At 35.7% G+C, this 21,958-nt stretch overlaps 2 protein-coding genes and 2 non-coding genes across 4 annotated transcripts; 3 read left to right on the forward strand and 1 right to left on the reverse strand.

Annotated features, from left to right (window-relative positions):
- The first annotated feature begins 201 nt into the window (after positions 1–201).
- Positions 202–283, forward strand: Trnal-caa (transfer RNA leucine (anticodon CAA)). The gene has a single exon. It is a non-coding gene; the product is annotated as a tRNA-Leu (tRNA).
- A 148-nt stretch (positions 284–431) lies between these two features.
- Trnal-uaa (transfer RNA leucine (anticodon UAA)) lies at positions 432–513 on the forward strand. Its single transcript has one exon. It is a non-coding gene; the product is annotated as a tRNA-Leu (tRNA).
- Positions 514–2,079: 1,566 nt separating this feature from the next.
- Positions 2,080–2,868, reverse strand: LOC128226401 (serine/threonine-protein kinase pim-2-like). Its single transcript, XM_052936277.1, has one exon. The coding sequence runs from the start codon at positions 2,866–2,868 to the stop codon at positions 2,080–2,082; it is 789 nt and encodes a 262-aa protein (XP_052792237.1).
- A 152-nt stretch (positions 2,869–3,020) lies between these two features.
- LOC128226402 (baculoviral IAP repeat-containing protein 7-like) lies at positions 3,021–3,911 on the forward strand. Its single transcript, XM_052936278.1, has one exon. The coding sequence runs from the start codon at positions 3,021–3,023 to the stop codon at positions 3,909–3,911; it is 891 nt and encodes a 296-aa protein (XP_052792238.1).
- Positions 3,912–21,958: the final 18,047 nt, after the last annotated feature.

A 21,958-nucleotide genomic window follows, 5' to 3' on the forward strand; every position in this document is an offset into this window, starting at 1 on the left:
GAAACAAAATTTAAGCATCATGAAGACTTTCGTCTTTTGAAATGCTTCAAACTGCAAAGCTCACTTCACTTTCACGTGAAAGCAATTTTTAAATTTCATCTCATATTTTTCAAAATCTTCAAACATAAGAAAAAACTCATGTTTCCTTTACATTATAATTTCAAGCTCTTATAATCTTCACTTCTCAGCTCATTTGCACCAAGTACGGTGGCCGAGTGGTTAAGGCGTTGGACTCAAGTTCCAATGGACAATGTCCGCGTGGGTTCGAACCCCACCCGTACTAATACTTTTGCATTTAAGGCAATTGTCCATTCGACTAAGAGTAACTGCAAAGTTTTGTAAGGAATACATGAGCAATTTGGCAGATCGTATGGCCTTTGCATTATAATTTCAAGCTCTTATAATCTTCACTTCTCAGCTCATTTGTACCAAGTACGGTGGCCGAGTGGTTAAGGCGTTGGACTTAAGTTCCAATGGACTATGTCCGCGTGGGTTCGAACCCCACCCGTACTAATATATTTTGCATTTTGGCTGACATGCGATTAGTATCCAAGATATTTCGTAATTTGGCATCACCTCAGCATGAAACAAGAAACGCGACAAGAGTTGCAACTACAAAACGATGAAAAAAACCTTTGTCAAATTTGTGTTACGGACAAAAAGTGTATTGTGTTTACGCCTTGTGGCCATTTGACTTGTCATGAATGTTCAATCAAAACTAGTAAATGCTATTTTTGTAGAACTGTTGTTATCGGAAAATATCAAATTTATGAATAAACCGTAAACCGTAATCAATTATTTGTATTTTTGCTTTCTGTTTATTTCATTTACATAGAAAGGTGAACTGTGTTAATCACTCAAACACTACCAGTTCTGATTCACACAGTTATGCTGTAGACAGCCGCAATACGCTAGTTAGCTCAAATTTCTAACATTGGTTTGCAAAGTTGTTGAATGCAAGTTCGAGAAATAATGTATACGCTTTTTAGAGTACTTCAAACTATTTAAACATACAGTAGTGACTGTACTTTTCACTAACTATGGCAAAACGATATACTGACATCGTTGGGTTTGCTGGACTACAATACAATGATTATTTCAAAAGGTTCTGTTGGGAATGCCAATTGTGTTGTGCTGGAGTCTTTACGTTAGAACCTTGTCAACGACATGATCTTTTGAACATTTTCCCTCCAGCTGGCTACTGCCAAAACTGTTTTAAGTATGTGTGGTACTGTAATGATTGTAAGGCTAATGGAACGCCACCAAAAGTGCGAATGAGAAACTATTGTTTGTCATGTTTCTTCCACCGATTTGAAAATCTTGCAATCTTGGCCGGCTAACCCTGACGTGGTTGAAGAAAGTTTTCGATTGATTGTGACAATTATCTTGTTTCACAAAATAAAAAATAAAAACTTGAAATAAATTACTTTGTTTTTGTATCTGATACCAAGACGCTCATTTTTTTCTCTGATGATTTTCAATTTTCATTTTCAATTTTCATTTTCAATTTTCATTTTCAATTTTCATTCTCAATTTTCATTTTCAATTTTCATTTTCAATTTTCATTCTCAATTTTCATTCTCAATTTTCATTCTCAATTTTCATTCTCAATTTTCATTCTCAATTTGCACATTCGTCATTTTCATTTTCACCCTCGTGGGACTAAACCCACTCACCGCCGATATCGGGTTGTATTAAGCTTTTGCGCATTTCCACGATAAAGTTAGCTAGAAATTAAAGCTTTTGCGCATTTCCACGATAAAGTTAGCTAGAAATTAAAGCTTTTGCGCATTTCCACGATAAAGTTAGCTAAAAATTAAAGCTTTTGCGCATTTCCACGATAAAGTTAGCTAACAATTAAAGCTCAGTCGATTTTCTACGTTAAAGTTAGCTGAAAAAGATTGCTCTGTCGAATTTCCGCGATAAAGTTAGCTGTAAAAGAAAGCTTGCTTTTTCGAGAACAATTGCTGAACAATTATCATGAACAATAAAGATAAAAAGAAGTTGTAGTTTCAACGCTATGTTTAATATGTTTGAAACCAGAAAGGTACTATCACAAAATACATCTATCGTGATGCGTCAGTCACACAACCATTGATGTTGTAGTAGAGCTGAGACTTCAGGTCTTTCACTGGGGATGGGCTCTAGGCATGCCAAAACAAAGTTGATATACTGTTCCGAAACATTGGTCCCAAACTTAAGCGCAGCTCCTTTTTCAATGACGTACGATTCCCACGGAACATCATCGTGTAACATCTCATAGGCCATTATACCCAGTGACCAGACTGTAGACTTACGAGGGAAGCATACCTTGAACTGTCTCTCAGGAGCACGATAGGCAGGTGTGGAAACTTCATATGATTTCAAAGATATGCACTCGTCATCAGTTGGTACGCAAAACTCTAAATCACATAGGCGAACTTCTATGGTGTCTGGATCGATCAACACATTCTCTGGTTTCATGTCCATGTGCATCAATTGGCACTTGCTATCCATTTCACAAAGAATCAAAATGATTTGCCACATAATGTCTTTCACCACAGGCTCAGGGATATCAAACTTTTCCACATAGGTAAATAGGTCCATTGGCATTCTTTCAAATACCACGCTGTAATTGCTCGCTCCATTTTTGGTCTTGTCATGGTAAATCTCACAATCGACCATGTGGTTGATACCTCGTACGCCCATCTGTTGCATAAGGCAAGTGTTAGCTATCTCTGGCGGGGTTTCGCAATGTTGACTCCACCACCGACCTTGTTTTACGACAAGCTGCTTGTCACCGTTCTTGCTATGTGCCTCAAACACCTTTCCATTTCCACCCTTTCCCAGAAAATGACCTTTACTTATACGAGTAAACAGAGACGACATATTGGCTCGAGTTTGAGACGCAAATGATGACTGGAGTTCTGTTTCAGTCCCTTTTATACGCAAAATATAAAATCACGTGATCACAAATATAATGAAACCATTTTAAACTATATCTGATGTCAATGAACACTTTACGAAATAAGTAAGCAAATATGGCAAGTAAGGTAACACCTACATCACTGGGCATCTTCACCACGAAGCCAAAATTTCCAAACTATGCAATACCAACAAAACGATTGGAATCCTTCACAGAATCATCAACGCCGTGGCCAGATGCTAGTCACATTGACGTGAACGAGTTAGTATCTGCTGGCCTAGTATACTCAGGTGTGGGTGATGCTGTCCGTTGTTACCATTGCGGCGGGGGACTAAAACATTGGGAGATCGGTGATGATCCGATGTATGAACATGCGAGATGGTTTCCAACGTGTCCGCATATCGTTATTTGTAAGGGAAAAGATTACGTTGAAAAAGCAAGGCTGGGTGAACAGCCATCCATATCAAAACAAAAGGAAAAGGTAAACCAATCCGATGAACAGGAATCATCAATTTCACGCCAAGAAACAGCCATGGAAGCAGCGGCCGAGTTTGGTTACCACATGGATTGGATACGCATAGCTGCTAGAATATACAGTGAAAGAGAAGGTCCGAATTCGCAGTTTCAAGCGAGCGATCTTATGTCAATTCTGATGGAGATGGAAGACGATCCAAGTATGGCGATAAACTATACTGCTGGTTCTGGTTCTTGCTGTGTAACTGAACAATCCCAAGATAGTCCATCAAATGGGCTAGAAACTGATCTAGAAGCATTGCAAGAAGAAAATCAAAACCTGAAGGATAAGCAAAATTGCAAAATTTGTCTTGAATGTTTTGCCGATGTGATCTTCCTTCCTTGTGGGCATATTGTAACTTGTCCACAGTGTGCTCACGCCAACAGTCAATGCCCTATTTGTCGCAAAGATATATTGGGCTTAGTCAAATGTCAATTTGCTGATTTTTCTGAGAAGGATGACGATGGTGTATATAAGACATCAAATCATTAATAATATCGACAAAACAAAAATACTGTTTAAGTGTCATATTTTATTTTCATTTCATTTTGGAGTGAAGTAATGTCGTGTCTGATTGAATGTCGGAGAGAATCGCCATACAGAGAATAACTGTTTAATGTTTTTGTTATATTGTTCACAAACCTTGAAATGACATTGCACATTTTTTTATGTTCTGTCGCAATATGTCTTTTGCAAAAAAAACATACTTCGGTTTTATTTGCAATACTTTTTGCTACCATGGCTTGTTCATCTTCTGAAAAATTGTATTGTGACAAGTCCGATATCTGATGTTTTTGAAGACAGCAATTGCAATAGTACGTCATGTTTGATTTGAACAATACTGTCCATTATGCTTTATATTGTTTTTTCCCAAATCTTTTCTTCAAATGTTTTCTGATATCCTCTGATACTGCCCATAAGAGATCTTCATCGTGAATGATTGAATGTAAATTTAAATGCAATTCATCTCTAAACTGTTGAAAAATATCTCTGTGAAACGAAACCCAGCAAGCGAAGGCAAGCAGTTGACCTAGCATCTGGTTACTACAAAATCGGCTGGCGACTGGATACCAGATGTCAAAAACATCGGACCCTATGCTGTTGCGATCATCGCCGTGTTTCATTTCCAATTTCCTCAGAAGGTTATTCGGAATTCCTAGCATGCATCGTATTATTTGATATTCAAAACATTTATTGCTGACAAATATATGTTTCACTTGCGTGTAACGATAAACATAGCCCATATCGCATCGGTTTGATTGCGCATTACTGAAGGATGACATATTTTTATGAAAAAGTACGATCAACATGCATAGTTATACAAACTTTTGTCAATAAATAATGAGAAACTGAAACATTTATGATTTTGTTATAACAAAACTTGGTAAAGCACCTAGAATATCGACATCTCGCCTGTTACACACCAGACAGCGAAACAGTTTATTTTCTGTACTATCAACATGTTGAAGATATGTCATGAGACATGATTCGCAACAAAAATAGTGTCCACATTTGTGCCCTTTCACCATTAAATGATCGTTTGTTTTACACAGAACACAGGTATGATCCTTGTGTTTATTTTCAAGAAGATCTGCATACTTTTGTCGAAATCTTTGAATCCAGGATCTTGATGCAGAAAACGTTTTAATGTTTAGCTTATTAGCAGTAAGCAGTGCGATCTCTTTTATTTTTGATTTTGTCATTTGTTGACTATTGCTCATTTCACATTGAATTCTTTCAAATATATACTTTTCCAGACCCGAAACAAGTTCATGCTTCGGTAGTGCATTTGCTTTACTCGCCCAAGATGAGAGAGTTGTTCGTGGAATGCCCAGTTCCCTCGCAACTGATCCAACAGTACGTTTACTTTCGGCCAAGATATTTACGGCATTTTGTTTAAACTCCAGTGATCTGTTCATACCTGTTAACTGATGAAAAAAATGAAATTAATTACTTCTCATTTCAGATTCGTTATTGAATTATGTTAATCTAAAGAACCGATTAGTGTGGTAGAATTTTGAATACGAAGTCAATACGCCAACATATGGATATTCATCAAATATGATTTTAGACTGCAGATCTATTGCAGCAGATCGAACAAGGTTTAAGTCATAAGAAGGTAAATAAAAGTGTTTTCCCAGTACCCCTAGTCTTTGCATCTTCTTAAAGTGAACCGATACAACACTAACATTAAATTTATCTCGGAACTCCCCAGCAGCTATTTGGAATAAGTGTAATACAGTTTCATTGCGAAATTCAGTAACTGGTGAAGATCTATAGTCAGCTAGGTCTATTTTATGACGCATGTAGTAGCAACGTCCATTGTATTCAAAACCGACTGTATTTTCTTCACTACAATATAACGAACAGATACAATTCCCACCAAATGAAAGTTGAATGAAAATCGAAATCACAAACAGTGCTATAATCATTTTTATTGTTCATAAATACAATCACGTTGTCAACAAATATTAGAATTTACAAGCTAGAGAACTGCAGCACGGTCTGTTTTAACTTTTTTTGTTTCGACTGGCCTTTCAAAGAGTCTCCTTTTCTTTTCCTAGCCTTCAACTTAGCAGCAACGTCAAAGTGATTGAGGAGTGTATCATTCATTGTAACCTTTCTATTTTGTATAATTGGTAAATGCTTCTTTTTGTCTTCCTCTGGTCGTTTGAAATTAGAAAACATTTCTGAACTCGGTAGCTGAGCTGAAATTTTTAAATGCCTCAAATTTTGAAATTCGGCAAATGTTTGCGTCGGATGAAGGACTTTCATGATTTTGATGACTTCGTTTAGGATCTGTTTTGAAATTTCTTTTTTGTTCAGTTGAAGGTCTTCCCCGAGACGTTGCTTTTTCTGAAGAAACTCTATTGTTTCGTACTTGACCCTCGATTTATCCTCATGGTTTTCTACTTTTACGACTCGTAAACTGATCTTTTCCAAACCTCCCGTCTCTACAATTTCTCCTCTGGCCTTCATACGCTTGAATAACTGAACACCCGCGTCTTTCTTATCACTCTCGAGTTTGTAACCGGTAACTGTTATCTTCTTGCGAGAAGATATTTTGTTTAAGTCAATCTTTCCTGTAATAAGATCCGATATTATTTCGTGACAGAGTTTGTAAGTGTTCCATGTACATGGATTTCGATGTAAGAGATCTTTGAACATCATACTCTCGACTTCGTAAGTTGCTTGCAAGACCGTCCGTTTTTTGTACTCGAGACCCTTCGTTATGAATGACTCTTTCTCTACAGTTGTATCCATTATTCTAGCAAAGTAATGCTTTTGCTGGTATATAGCAAATGGCAACATCACCTTTTCGTGCTCAAGCTTACTAGGTGGTTTGTAAATTGCTTTATCAGGTTCTTCCACAAAACTCTGGTTCAATTTATGCGCTATGTGCTTTGAAATAGCAGCTGTAATTATGCATCCCTGCTTGTAATGATCTGCAGAATATTTGTTTATTTCTTCATTGTCTCCCTCCTTGATCCAACCAAGAGAATGCAATTCGCCACTTTGGTACATGTTACAAAGCTCTTGGGATGAATAATTAAAATGAAACATGACAGAATCAGTATCTCCGTAGACAGTTGTGCTTCTGTGAGTTTTGTTTATGTCTGCAGCCACACTCTGAATATGTTGGCGGCCTACAGAAGTGACAGCGGCACTAATTTTCCAATGTCCCATGTTTGGAAAAAGACCGTAAAGTGAATTAGCAATAATTTTGTATGTGTCGCTGATTTCTTTCACTCGTTTGTTGTCCTCCTCTTTGGCGAATGTCCCAATTTTACTCTTATAGTACATCCGTTTTGTGAGAAGATCTTTCCAAACCTGACAGAGTATAGATTTTGCATGTTTAGGCGTCATGAAATTGACAAAATTTCTTGAAGCTTCCCCATTAGAAATACTTTTAATGTCTACGGCTTTGTAATCGTCTCGTGAAAATATGTTTACTGTTTCATAGTCGTCACCAGGCTGCAATCCGTTTTTTAAAATGGTTGCTTTCGAAAGCATCGTTTCTTGACCTACATTATAACAGATGCCAATCGAAGGGTACATAGAAGAAAAGTCCAAACATGCCACAGGCTTTTCTAATTCCACTCCAGGGTTTGGCAGGTAGACAAATGCTCCGTCATATTGGCTTTTGATATCATCAAATTTTAACAAAAAGTTTTTGCTGATAATACCCAAACATTCCTCACAAAATGTTTCTGGGGCTGATCTGTCTCGAAACCGTCTCGTCTCCACTCCATCTCGCAAGTTAGTTAGTAGAGATCTCAATTCTCTTTGCAATGTATCACTCATTCCCCCATTGAGATATACTCCAAAGGGAGCTATTTCATCCTTTAATCTAGTATTTTTCAGTTCTTTTTTCACAAAATCTAATGCCAACTGATGTATTGTATGTGTCGAGGAAATATTTCTTCCAACCAGATAGGAAATGAAATGCTCGAGACAAAATGTGAGCTCATTTTCCTTTTGCATGATATTCTTTCTTTTCGGGACCCTCTTAGAAACATCTACCGGTGCATACCTTCCAAGTTTTTTCACTTTGTAGTAATCTTGAATGATAGAGCTGATATCATAAGAGTATTCCACCGGTTCATTCAAATATCGAATGTAAAGCAACAAGTGGGTCAGAGTATAACAAGTTTTGCCATGCTTTTTGTTCTTTTGTTTCACCACCTCAAATTGTCGCTTCAAGACGTCGATCGCTTCAAAGAGATCTAACCTTTGGCAAGAATCCAGCTTTTGGTGGAAATCAAATTGCGTGTTTGCTGTTTTGGTTTTGATTTCTCCCGAATCAAATTTATCTATGATCTCATATGTCTTTGGATGTCGTACACTTTTGTCTTCAAATATGAAGTACATGAGAAGCTCTCTTATCACAATCTGATCGTTTTTCCATTTTGGCTTGATTTTCATGTCCTGTAACATACCGTGTCGTTTATAAGCGTAGTAGAACATTGGAGTCAAAAGTGGCGTTTTCTTCATATCGAAAAATTCGGACTGTGGAATCTTGGTATTATATGAAGCAGCAATGAAAAACTTGTAGGAAGAAAAGTTGTCACTGGTGTTGAGTAACGCCCCACATAATAACGAATCTTTAAAATTGTATCTTAACAATTTACTTCGACTGTTTACGCTATCGTAGAAATAACTGGCTATTTCGGAATGACAGACATCTTCCTTTCCCATACCCAATTCACTCTTTGCCAACTCATCAAGTTTTTCACCTTTGTGACATCGAAATAAATCGTTTAACAACATGCCAGGAAAAAGGTTCAAACTCAATTGGAAAAGTTGATTGTTTTCCATCGCAGAAGAGCATTGTGCTGTCGTATTTTTCTGAATATCGCTAAGAACATCTTTTACCGATTTCTTATCGTATGTCCAATGTATGAAACTGGAAAGCTCGTCAAATAAATCAATCTTGTGCCTATCTGAAGCTTGAAAGAGGATCGGTAAATCATAGCCTACGATATTATACCCGCACAAGTAATCGGGGTTTACTTCTTGTATAATTTCAATGAACTTTAAGATCAGTTCATTTTCTGAGCTGACGCAATACACCTCAGACACCGGCATCTCCACATTTGAGAAAAACCTAAGAATTTCATCAAAATTATAATAGTTCGAATCCTGGATCACATTACCGATCGTTATTCCTATACATCTTTTGATCGATTCTCCTTCTTGGAATATCACACTTATTTGAATGATTTTATCCATGATCTTTTTTGAATGTTCGTCAATCAAAACCGTTTCAATATCAAATGACAGTGTTTTGTGTGCGTAGAAAAAGTCACTTACTGACGAATCATCGATAATCGTTATCTCTTCTGCACGACCGAAAAAAACAAATTCACTCTCAATAAAAGTAGAATTCATAAAAAGTGGCATTTCATAGCAATTGCTTTTCGACCGAAGAGATGCCATGTCAAACAGTCTTCCTTTGAAGTCCAGCTGCTCCAAATATTCCTCGTATAAGTTGTAACAAAACTCATTTACAAATTTATGAGAATTTCCATACACGGTTTCACCACGTGTATACAGTTCGTCGACTCGTTTACTGCTCTCGCGTTCAGAAAAATACGCTTCTTGTGTAAAACGCCTCTGTTTAAAGCCACATTGCTTGAAATCGTATTCATTTGCTGACGGTATTGAGTAAACGAATTTCCCGTTTTTATCTTCCACATAATGAGTGTATTTTTCACCGATCACACTGACTAGATACTTTTGATCTTGCAAAACTTTACCCTCGCCCGAGTACTTGTAACATTGTATGAATATAACTTCTGTAGACTTGTCGGGGTTTTCAATGATATGTGAAACAACATCGCTTGAAATATCACTGGTATCAATCTTGTTCTTGGAAATATAGCTAGCGATCTCCTTATTTTTTACGTTAGCTGATGTGATATCGTGTACATAAAATATATCCATTCCACCGTCATATACAAACATAAATTTATAGCGCTTACATTTTATCAAGTTTCATGAACAAATTATTAGCTCATTATAATTGTTTATTGACATTTAGCATTTGACATACATTTCACTCTATTATTTGTCAAACCAAAAGATGAACGTCAAATTATTTACAGATGCTAAGCAGTTTATCATACATTTCACTTTATTATTTGTCAAACCAAAAGATGAATGTCAAATTATTTGAAGATGCTAAGCATCTTATCATACATTTTACTCTTTTTATGACAAATCGACTCACAAATTTAAGCAAACCAGGTGACGATGTACAAATAATTTAGGGTGACGAGCTTTTTGGTTACCTCGCCCAGCCCAACTGAAAGACTTAAAGTATATCTATAAGTCTTTTAGTTTGGTCGGGCGAGCGAGCCAAAATCTCGTCATCCCAAAATATTTGTACATCGTCACTTTGTGTGCTTAATTTTGAGATTCAAATAAATCGTTCTAAATTCAATGTAAAAAAAAGTTTCATAAGGGGGGTACTCAGCGTGAAAAAACTACATCGCTTAAACGCAAATGCGCTTTGGTAAGTATATAGCTAAAAAACGAATGCGCTATGGTGAAAATCCAAAGTCAAAAATTTTGAAAAAATTTGAAAAGTTGTCAAATAAATCATAATTTTAAGCACATTGTTAGTGTACTGCTCTGTCATTTGTAAATCAAAACTGAGAGAATGGTTAATATGTTATGATACTAAGCATTTATCGTACATAAATAAATCTAATGAAAAAATAAAATTGCTAACAATTATATATTTGTTCATCACCGAATCAAATTATAGTATTTTGATGTAATCATGTCGTATTTTCTTAATAGATATCCACTTAGGTCCAAAATAATATCTGGTGGCAATGGGGATATATACTCGACACCAACAAGGATTAATGACCGTGAACTGGTGGTAAAGATTGCAAAATGGGACAAAACACTGAGTCATGTTCCGAGAGAAATCGTTAATAACATTAGATTACAACGTCTTCGGGGGATAAATAAAATGCTCGATTTCCATTACACATGTGAACCACTTCCAGAGACTCTGGGTACATACTACATGGTTTTTGAAAGGAAACCTACAGATCTGTTTGACTTTCTTGTAAAGCACGAACCAGAGGAGAACAAATGCAAAGACATCCTTCGAAACATTCTTGATATTCTGTACAATATGCAGAGCAGAGTCGGATTGATTCAAATGGATCTTAAAGAAGAAAACATTTTGGTTGATCCTCACACCATGGAAATTGAACTTTGTGATATGGGATTTTGTGTGCAAACTTCTCAAGAATGGGTTGAATGTAGTAATGAAGGAACAATGGCATATCTAGCACCGGAATGCTTGAAAGGTAAATGTTATCCAATGAAAAGCATTGTATGGACATTTGGGATTTTGACATATTCTACTCTGCTCGGAGATGTACCCTGGAAATCTTACAAGCCGGGTCTGTCGTTCGAATCAAAAAGTAACTTCAATCTTCTCTCGGATGACGCGAAAGATTTCATCAAATATTGCTTAGAACCCGACCATACTAAACGACCGACTTTACACGAATTGTGCGAACATCAATGGATAAAAAATACTATATGAATATGCAACGTTAAATGGTTAACATAAAAGAAATTATAATTATGGCTGATTCGATGTACGATAATATAATCTCTTCTCAATTGTCATTAGAAAGACGAACACGTTGGATATTTGAAGAAACAATGAAACAATTATCAGATCGTTTACTCGACAAACATGACGATAAACCATACTTTATTGACGTTATACCGCCCGATAATACCACAGTTTATGCCTGGATATACGATGAAGAAAAAAGACCTACTAATTTTGGAGTTAAGTGTTACACCGTTTTACATATGCTTGAAATTTATCTCGTAAAAAGGGATCATGATCGGTATGGGCGAGAAAAAATCATACGAATGGGAACAAAAGGAAAGAACACAAGTTTCTATAATGGCTATGAGATATATACCGATTCAGTAAAAGAATATGTCAGGACTATTGATGAAACGGCAATGCTTTTGATAGAAAATGATCCTGAGAGTGTCACAATGGACCCTAAAATGTAACTATATGTGTGTTCGTTGAAACAATGATTTTTCAAACCAATAAAATATGACTGAAATAAGATCTGGTTTACAGTACGAATTTGTAATTGCTCTATCCCTAGTAGAAAAAGCAAGATACTATGCAGAGGCTTCGCAACAACTTTCATTTCTTACTCTAAAGTCTCTATTGCCCGTTTTACGTAAAAATCTTGACATACTCAAGAGTGTTGATCTGTCAGACTTCACCAATGATTACTTCCTCATGGATTTAAAATTCAGCTTACGACTTTGTATTAAATCTTATGAGCGACTCATTTATGTTGTCGAAACATCTATAAGTGATGAATCAATACATAAGATGTTTTCTTGCAAAAACAATCCTAATACCTTGACCGATTTATGCCGTATAATGGATCGGATATGGAAAGATTACTGGTACAATTTTCATAAGTCCAGTAACAAGAAATCGCTCCTACACGACATTGAGACCGATCTAGTAGAGTTGTACAGTGATATATGCTTAAGAGGTAATGAACGATTTGAAAACAACTACAAGTGTCCGAGTTGTAAGTTAAACTCTGCATATCATAGAACCGGAATAACTGATGAGTGTAACGAGGAGTCTATTGAAAGCCAGGGAAACATAAGTAGTCAAACATACTGTCATCATTTTGTTGACATCAAAGATACGGCTAAGTTTTTCAATGTTGACAGAATCATATTTGAACGAAGAATGAACGAGGAGGGAACGATTCAACAGTAATCCATTTTATTTGACATTTTATGTTATTACAGAATAAGATCATATCAAACAAACGATAAAAAGTTATGGAAACAGATATTATCAAACTTCGCATTATATTTTCTATTTTATTGGCATTCTATGCTGTGTACTTAACAGTTGACATTCTATGTTGGCTGCAGACATAATTTCTTCACTCCAAAATCAACATACTTTTGAAAGTCTATTAATTTTCTGAACTCACATAGCGTTTTGATATTGTAGCTACCACTGTTGATGTATACACAACAACATTTAGACATTAAAATTGTTAACAATGTGTGAGTAGTGTATGTCTTGGATATTGATGCCCTTACAAATTGTTTGTAACATCTTTCGATACTTGATCGAAATGTCAAAAGAAAGTCATTGTATCGCTTTTCATTCAATACGTATGTAGATAAGCCTGTGTAATCACAACATGCTCTAATGTTATAGAACAATAGGCTCATTTCATCCATGTAGGTAATGTCATTTGTTTTATATAATGAATTTAGTTCATGCTTATAATACGCTTGGATTTCTTCCGAACTTCTTAGCTCCAAAAAATACGTGTAAAACAGGGAAATCGGCTTTGTCATCCACTCGCAGATTTTACACACAATCTCTGACCTTTCCATTTTTTCAGGACAGCGGACAAATGAATGAAAATGGTTAATAACAGTTGATGAAAAAACGAATTCTGTTCCAAATAATTCCAGGCACCTTTTGTATGCATGTTCAGTTTTTCTCTGATAGCTATTGTGTTTTGAAAAATAAATCCCAGAACAAACTTTTGATAGTCATTATACTGATACTGAAATGAACAACACTCGTGCTCACTAGCTTCTTCGCTTAGATGTCCATTCAGATTCAAAAACATTTTAAACCTTTTTGACATCAGACGAACAAATAATACGGTGAATGATTTTGGAAATTTTGAAACGTTCTTTCCCATCACTACCAGTTGTCTTAGGTTGTCATAGATAGAATCTTGTTGATTGTTATTTTCTTTTTGTTCCATTAAATCTTCCATACAAAATTTAAGTGTTTCTTTTGAATGATCCGTGACAACTACATGCAACTTGTTTGATTTGATATACCGTATACGACTTAATGTTTGAACAAATGCTGCAGGATCGGCAACTTTTTCATAGCATTCTATAAACACAAATTCGGAATCGAAGTAAGTGCATTGTACAGATACGTTGATTCCCACTTGAAAAGCCGTGCTATATACAAAGAGATCACATCCATTAATGAAGGCATCGGGGTTAGAAGTAAAGTTGTATTTTTCTTGTTTTGTCGAGTCTCCTGTAATCATTTTGACATTGTAATCCATTTTTTCAGCTAATCGCTTGATAAGATAACACTGCTTTTTTGTATGACAAACAGCACACACTTTTTCTCCTTGTTTCAATGAGTCAAAAAGAACGACCATAATATCGTCCCTGTCACCATTTTGCAAAAGGTTTACATACTGATCGGTGTATATATCTTCCAAATCATTTTTCCCATGATTTAGCACATACTCTTCTATTTTGCTGATATTGAAGAAAGTTTTAAACATTTCAAAGTCCTTTGATTTGAATAAGTTTTGTTTGAAAAGTCGTAACACAAAGTCACTGTAAAGACATTTTCTGTAGAAAATCAGTTTGCACGTCTTTGGTGCAAATGAATTAATCAAACATATTCTGTCTCTGTTCTGAAAGATTGTTCCATTGTCTATATCGAAGAGAACTTTTATCAATCCATAAGATAAATGTGCATCAAAACACAATACTCGAGGGATTGTTCTGATTGCTGTCGATAGACAAGTTAAGAGTTTCTTACTGTCTTTGTTGTAGGTAGAAAAAAGTTCATCAGCTAAACTATGTACCTCATCAAGTACCAGTAAATCATACCCATTGATACTGCCAGAATCGTGTTGTATATTTTTAAAACATTTCAATGATTCTAGCTGTACAACGAACTTTGGATATCGAACGTATGTATATGGCTTTTCACATTCACGATAATCTCGAAATCCCTTGAAAGTTGCTGTAACAAATGTTGCAAATGAACGTCGTGGTGTTATGAACAATACGTTAAACTTGTTTCCATTATCCTCAGCTGACCTCGAAAACTCATTGATAATGGAATTTATTTGATATGTTTTCCCGGTGTTCATTTGAGATTGACACAAAAATAAAAAATGACGTCGATCGCTCAGAAGTAAACTGTACAAATCAGGTAAACGTTCCAAACATATGTCAACAACTTTTGTTGATTTCTCCTGGCCTAAGCATTGCACAAGGTATTCACTGTCTGTACCGTACATATTTTGATCCACAAGATCAATCACATCATTCACATTCATGTTTTGAGTGTTCTTCTCCATAATTGTATTTTTTCATACTTAATTATACTTTATATATGTTTGCGATGTGGTGCATTATATTTGTTGATTATATAAGACCATAAATACTTAGTCATTTTTGTTTCGCTTTATTCTATTCAGCAATATGTCTGATATCGAACCACAGCTACTTGAAGAACTGGTCACGTTCAACAATGAAATCAACTGTGTAAAAGATACAATAGGTACGGTTCATCAGTCAAAATTGTTAATAATGAGCAATGTTGAGAACGGTTCAAGCAATGAGGAACTTATAGAACCAATGAAACATTTGTTTCAAATGACTAAAAAACCGCATACGGACATCGAATATATCAAGCGACAACGGCCGAAAATGGAAGTGAATATAACTGAAAGCGCTAATGATATCAACATTTACGACACGGATTCATTTTTGAAAGCACTTGTGCCAGACCAGAGCTCACTTATTCACTTAATCGAAGAGCAATGCAATATTCATCCTGAATTCATTTCACTTGTGGACAAACTTCATTTACTTAACACGGCTTGTACAAATAATATATGCTCAGGAAAGCTTTTGGCGAGTACAAGGTTTTTGAAGAGAGATAATCATGACGTGGTGTTTCCTATTGCCCATCCGCCATTCGTGTATGAATTGGACAGAATTTTGAAATTGAGCAAACCAAAACATGTGCAGTCTTATCTGACACATTTGAAGAAGTATTTGACGAACAAGATTGAAAACATTAAGTGTATTTTGTGTTTGACGTACGATTTCTACAGTTTAGATATCTCATCGATGAAAAACTTTCGACTTCTCTTTCTCGAAAACATAAATCCTCTAGCAAACGATATGATGTCAGTGGATTTTCTGTATGAAACAAACATAGAAAACTATAACAAAAGTGATCAGTGTTTCCTTTTTGAAAAGTTGATATCCGATATTGTATTGATACCTTTTGAGGGAGACAGTAATTCAAACCGGCAATATTTTGTACGATTTATTGGATTCAAACACCCGAAATTATATTTCTGACAATTTTATGTTTTGCATATGAAACATTTCAAGATCGGAAGGAAAACCATGAGAACACAGACAACGACAGATATCCAAAACAAGATGTTATAATCTATGTAAAAAAGTTCCACACCACTCCAAATCTTCTCAAAAATGTTCAATTTACAAACACAATCAGAAACATAAGCCGTATGTGTACAGTTTATTGGATGACAACCATTAACAAATAGTTTTGTTTTATAACTGTTATCGGTTGCAATGTAAAAATCTTGTTTTGCGGTAAGTCCACGAAGGACCCCATTCACTATCAATTTCTCCTCTTTGATGTTGCTCACTAAATATTGTTCACCGTTCATACTATTGAATGGAGCGATATAGTAGCATTTTTGATCAGCAATTTTACCCTGAAAACTTTTACAGTGTTCACCACAATCACACTCTTTTCCAATGACATTGTTTGCAAATAAACAAAGCATAAAACCTACAAAATATGTGTTCATTTTCGATAAAGTTCCGAGATTCGTGAAGTACAATTAATACTTATTTTCCGATTTTACTATTGGTTGTGGAACACTCCATGTGTTCGAATTGTTAACACGCTTATTTCTCTGCCAAAAGAGAGTAGATAATGCAATGCTGTTGAAAATAGTAAATGATACTATAATCGCTAGCATAATGTAGACGAAAATATCAGGACTGTAAGAAACAACGTGTGGAGATTGCAAATACATTTTTGATACCATCCCTTGTATTTGCAACAGGCTACAAATATATATATTTTACCAATACGCTTACTTTTTTGCGTTTTGCAGGCAACGGGACAAACATGAGCATCGGTATGGTAGCAAGCAGCGAATTCATGTTAGTTTGCTTGGGCAACTACTTCGGTTTCGGACAAGCACCTAACGTGGATACAAGTACAGACCGATTATTGAATGAACTTATTTCTTTCATCATAACTAACATGGAGGAGTGGCTGGCCAAACGCTTTACAAATGAACATGTTCTCTTGTGTTGTACGAACGACGACATTTACAATTTGACGATTTCCAACATATTTGGTGAAAGGCACAATCAATTTGCCAACCCGATTTGCATCGACTGGCATGCACTCTTGACAGTGTTTATGTTATTTGCTAAAATTCTTACTATTCACACCATTGCAGGAGTTGATTCGTTTGCTGTTCTTCAACACACACAAAACCTTATATCATCATACAATATCAGCCGACGAATCAGATCTCAAAGTGAAAACTGGGATGATATGTTGCGGTATATGCGAAACATTGGACAATAAAATCTATTCTAACACTGAACGCATTTGTTTATTTCTTCAATGATGAAGGTATACTATTACTTTATATTACCAGTAACAAACAAATACTTATCGGTTCATTCGGATCCATCCATAGACTATATAAAAATCAACTCTAAACTAAGTAAGGTTCTTGAATCAGTGGATAGAGATGGTAAAGAAGAAATAAAATACTATGTTTTAAAAGGTGTTGAAGAGTCCTCCGTTTGTGTTGATACAAAAGGTCTACACTCGTACATGCACGATGACGAGGCAAACGTAACGACCGAATGTATACTCATGTCACTACTCGAATGTTTCAACTTTGATAGAGAAACATTTCAAAAGTATCTATATCTTGCTCATCAGCCACTTTTGGTGATCAATTGTACGCAGGGGAAAATGAACGCGATCAGACCAAAATCACTGACGGATGTATTTAATCATTGCTTTTTACATTTTAATCAATATTTGCACTTGCGAAACATGACATCTGAGCGAAAGAAAATAGAAAGTCTTATCACATTAAGCGACACCGACTATACTCTGGGTGTCGACAAATGCGCAAGATACGCATTTTGCTGTGTTAACAACATCGCCATAGAAGCAACAAGCAAGAAATTATTGATATTACAACACGAATGTATAAGAGATTCCAATGGTAAATTTGACAATAACTTGTATAAAGCCATATATGAACTATTCAAATGACAGTAGTAAAAGTATACGTCTTCTCAGAAAGCGAAGATAGCTTTTATGTTAAGCATTTAAAAGAAGTCAATGCAATTCACGATAACATGATGATTCGATTTCGCATTGGTGACCAGGGCAATTGTGACCAAGACGAAATATGCTCATTGGATACCAGGAATCAGAATGCAGTTCTTATCAAGTCGTATTCTTTCGTTCCAAACTATAACAAAGTTAATGACACTTTCCTATGGGTGAACCCAATGTATAATATTGTAGTATCCAGCAAGAAACTTATTGCCATTCCCAGTAAAATAGACAATGAAACCAACAATCTCATTCTAAGACAATTTATTACACCAACACTAAACAATGAATTTCACTCAAAATCTGTATCAGAGGATGTGAAAAATTACGCAAAATGTTCAAGTCAATTTACAGCCACTTTACTGTAGCCTAAAAGTCTGAATATATTTTTCCAAGCATGCTGTTTCCACTGTAGCGTAGGCATATTTTTCCATGTGGGCCTCTTCCAATGTGTTGTATTCTTCGTCAGTAGTTTCATAATAGCTTTTGAGTTCTTCTGAAGCGTTTTCCATAATCGGAAAATTAGTATCATAAGTATGGACAGGTACTTGCACAAACACAACTTTTAAATCATTGTCATAATTTCTTTTCATTTTCCTGATGCCGTATCTGTTATTGATGTCAAAAATAAATAAACCATCGTCATTGATCGCAAATATCTGTTGTTGTGCATGTTCTCGAAGGAATAATCTTTCGTTGGCTTTGTAATCAGCTTCGATAAATAAATCTTCGTCACTGTAAGGATCCGTCTTTGTTACTTTGTAACGTCCAAACACGGACAACAAAGTGAACGGACTATCAGGCATTACTGATAACTTGAATTTATGAAAACTACGTTCCAGCTTCGACCACATCCATACTTTTTGTTCTCCATCAACATATGCATACCTAAGAGTTTCATTATGAAAGATGTACAACGAACCACAATCTGAAACACACAACTGCATCTCAGACATTTTTGGTCCACCGGATGGGATCTGGGAGTATCGAACATCTTTATTATCTTGAAATAAGTCAATATATCCCAAGGCGTGATTTTCTAGAAAGTACAGTGTAGATCCGATTATTACGTAATTTGTATTGTTTATTGGAATCTTAGCTGTTATATGTTGAAGACATACGTTTACTGGTATCAGATGCCAATCGTCTGTAAACAGTTCCACTCCTTCTTTTGAAATGCGAATCAATGTAAATGGTTCCTGTGTTCTATCAAACTTTATGTTTGGTACATCTGTCAAAAAATCATGTAGTGTATCTATACGATACTGTACATTTTTAAATCGGGACTTAGGAAGTTTGTCAATTTGTAAAATGCTTTGCTTCTTCAGTTGATCCAGTGTATGTTTCAACATTTGATTAGGTACTTGGTCACAATCATTCAAAAACTTGAGAATATTTTCACAGTCGGTTTCAAGAAGAAACGCATCACGAAGGATGCTGCCTAGTTCTGTAATGCGAAACGTATTAGCGAATGAAAAAAGCTTTCCATCCTGACTTATGCTTGGTTGAAATTGTCTATGTTTCAAAAATGTCTGTATTTTGCGAATGTCTCTTTCACAAAGATCCAAATGACATGACCCAGTGTAGTCGAGCAAATCTTTAAACACATTATCAGATGCTACTTGATTGCAATCAGGAATGTAGATTAAATGCGTTGTAGCATCTGATAGTGTGACCTTCATATTCACATCCATGGCCATGTTATAACACATTTTCTGGTATGCTAATTCCGCATGATCGTACCCAACTATCGGCTCAAACACATTCCGTTCTGTACAATGGTACACCAATATTTTTCCAGTCAGTTTTCGATACTCGTCGGGTCGTGGATTTATTATATACGGTGAAATCCGTTTGATGTTATATCGTTTATAACCGTGTGGGTTTTTTATCGTTTGAGATGGAGCGAGCACACATATGTCAGTTCCAATACAACCCGCCGTCCCAACTAGGATATCGAACATTTTCCACTTGTCCAACCTAATAGTGACATATTCGTATAACCTTTTTGCATACTCATAGTCGTATTTTCCAAATACGAAATACGAAATGGCATAAAAGAATGTACATAGTTCTCCCTTGATTTCATTCTTCAAAAAGCTACTATTGATTTGCTTACAAAAACATTGCAGCTGATTACTTGGATATCGTTGTACCGGCTTATCGTGACCAAGCTTTGTGTCTATATCAACATCAAAAATGAAGGGCACTTTCGTCTTTCCAAATATTTTTGTAGCTATGCTTTTCCGATCCACATAATTTAAAGGCGCGTTATCTTTATTCGTAAATGCTGCACCGTTCATGCTTATTCCTACAAGTGGTGAAATGGTTGGTCTTGACATTGCAATTATTTTTTCCAAATGAGATGGGTCAGAACTTATATGTAGCAAACGCAAATACATTATTCTTGTAATTATTTTTGTACAATCTTACTTTGTATGCGAAAAAAATATTATCATGGTAAGCATAGATTCATCGAAATATATCATAATGGCTACTGGAACTCACACGCACAGAGAACAAAAATTGACATGTTTCGATGAAGATGAGGATAGTGCAGTCGATCGAATTAATCAATACCTTGACAATCCTGATTCATTTCGTGTAAGAATTCCAAACGATGTTGAATTGTATAGGCACGCACTGAAATGTGATCTCGGCGAATTGATTTTCAAATTTGTTAATATTCTCAAGAAATACTCTCTGGATACACAATTTGCGTTCATAAACAAGATCCCATTATACAATGCTGAAATACGTGTAGGATCTCAAAGTGCACCAAATCCTATGCTTGAATATATATTCGAGCTTTTGAATTGGTCATCACTTGAGCTGCTTTCAAATATCTCAATAGATATGTATGCCAGCACACAGCACGAATACCTATACGATTATCTTGAGCAGCTTAAAACGGTTCGACATGATATGTATCCAATAGCTAAATCGTACGATGCACCCCATGTCATTTTATCACTATGTAAAAAACCAGAAAACGAAGAAATGCTGTGTGCAAAATATTTCAATGGAGTAAGATGGTGTAGACTTCAGGTCGATGGAAATATCAACAGCATCATACCATTAATAGAAACTCATAAAAGTGTTATTTTTGAAGACGATATGTGGTATGTGAAGGGAGATAGTTATCTTGCAAAGAAAAACTTGTTTCGTGACGATGATGTAAAATATTTTCCGCTTCCAATGCCTTTACCACAAGACTCACAATTATGTTCTAATGGTGACGATATCGTGATTTTCTCTAACCAAAAACAAATGGCTGAAATCGTACCAACACATTTTTCAAACGCTTCCCACAAGGTAAGTGAAATGAAAAAGCTAACATCGTGCGAAACCATAAGTCATGACGAATATCATGACATATATCGTGTCAAATCTCCCGAACTTGGAAAGACTATGAATGTTTGTTTCAGTAAAACAGACACGAGTTTACTTGAGTTAGACGGCGATACATTGTGTGAGTACGTCGTTATACCACACCACGTTTTCCGACAAACAAGTTCAATTCCAAAACATAAGCATTATATCATCCCGAAAGATAGCAACCAAGAAGACTGGGTATTGACACTCATAAAAACCAAAACGATGAAAGATTACATTTCAAATTTTATTACGACACAAACACATCCACAAACAAAAAGAAGACTTCTCAAAGAAAATAATCCAAAAGAAGAAAGTTCTAGTTATCAGTTCCCCTTCAAACGAAAGCGCACGTCTCATCAGAGCAGTTATGATGATATTGATTTTGATAAGATCAAACTTTGAGCAAGTC

Source organism: Mya arenaria, chromosome 3 (genome assembly GCF_026914265.1).
Source record: "Mya arenaria isolate MELC-2E11 chromosome 3, ASM2691426v1".
Classification (NCBI taxonomy): Eukaryota; Metazoa; Mollusca; class Bivalvia; order Myida; family Myidae; genus Mya; species Mya arenaria.

Coding starts and splice junctions, on each gene's coding strand:
- LOC128226401 (XM_052936277.1), bottom strand. CDS start 2,868: ATGTCGTCTCTGTTTACTCGTATAAGTAAAGGTCATTTTCTGGGAAAG.
- LOC128226402 (XM_052936278.1), top strand. CDS start 3,021: ATGGCAAGTAAGGTAACACCTACATCACTGGGCATCTTCACCACGAAG.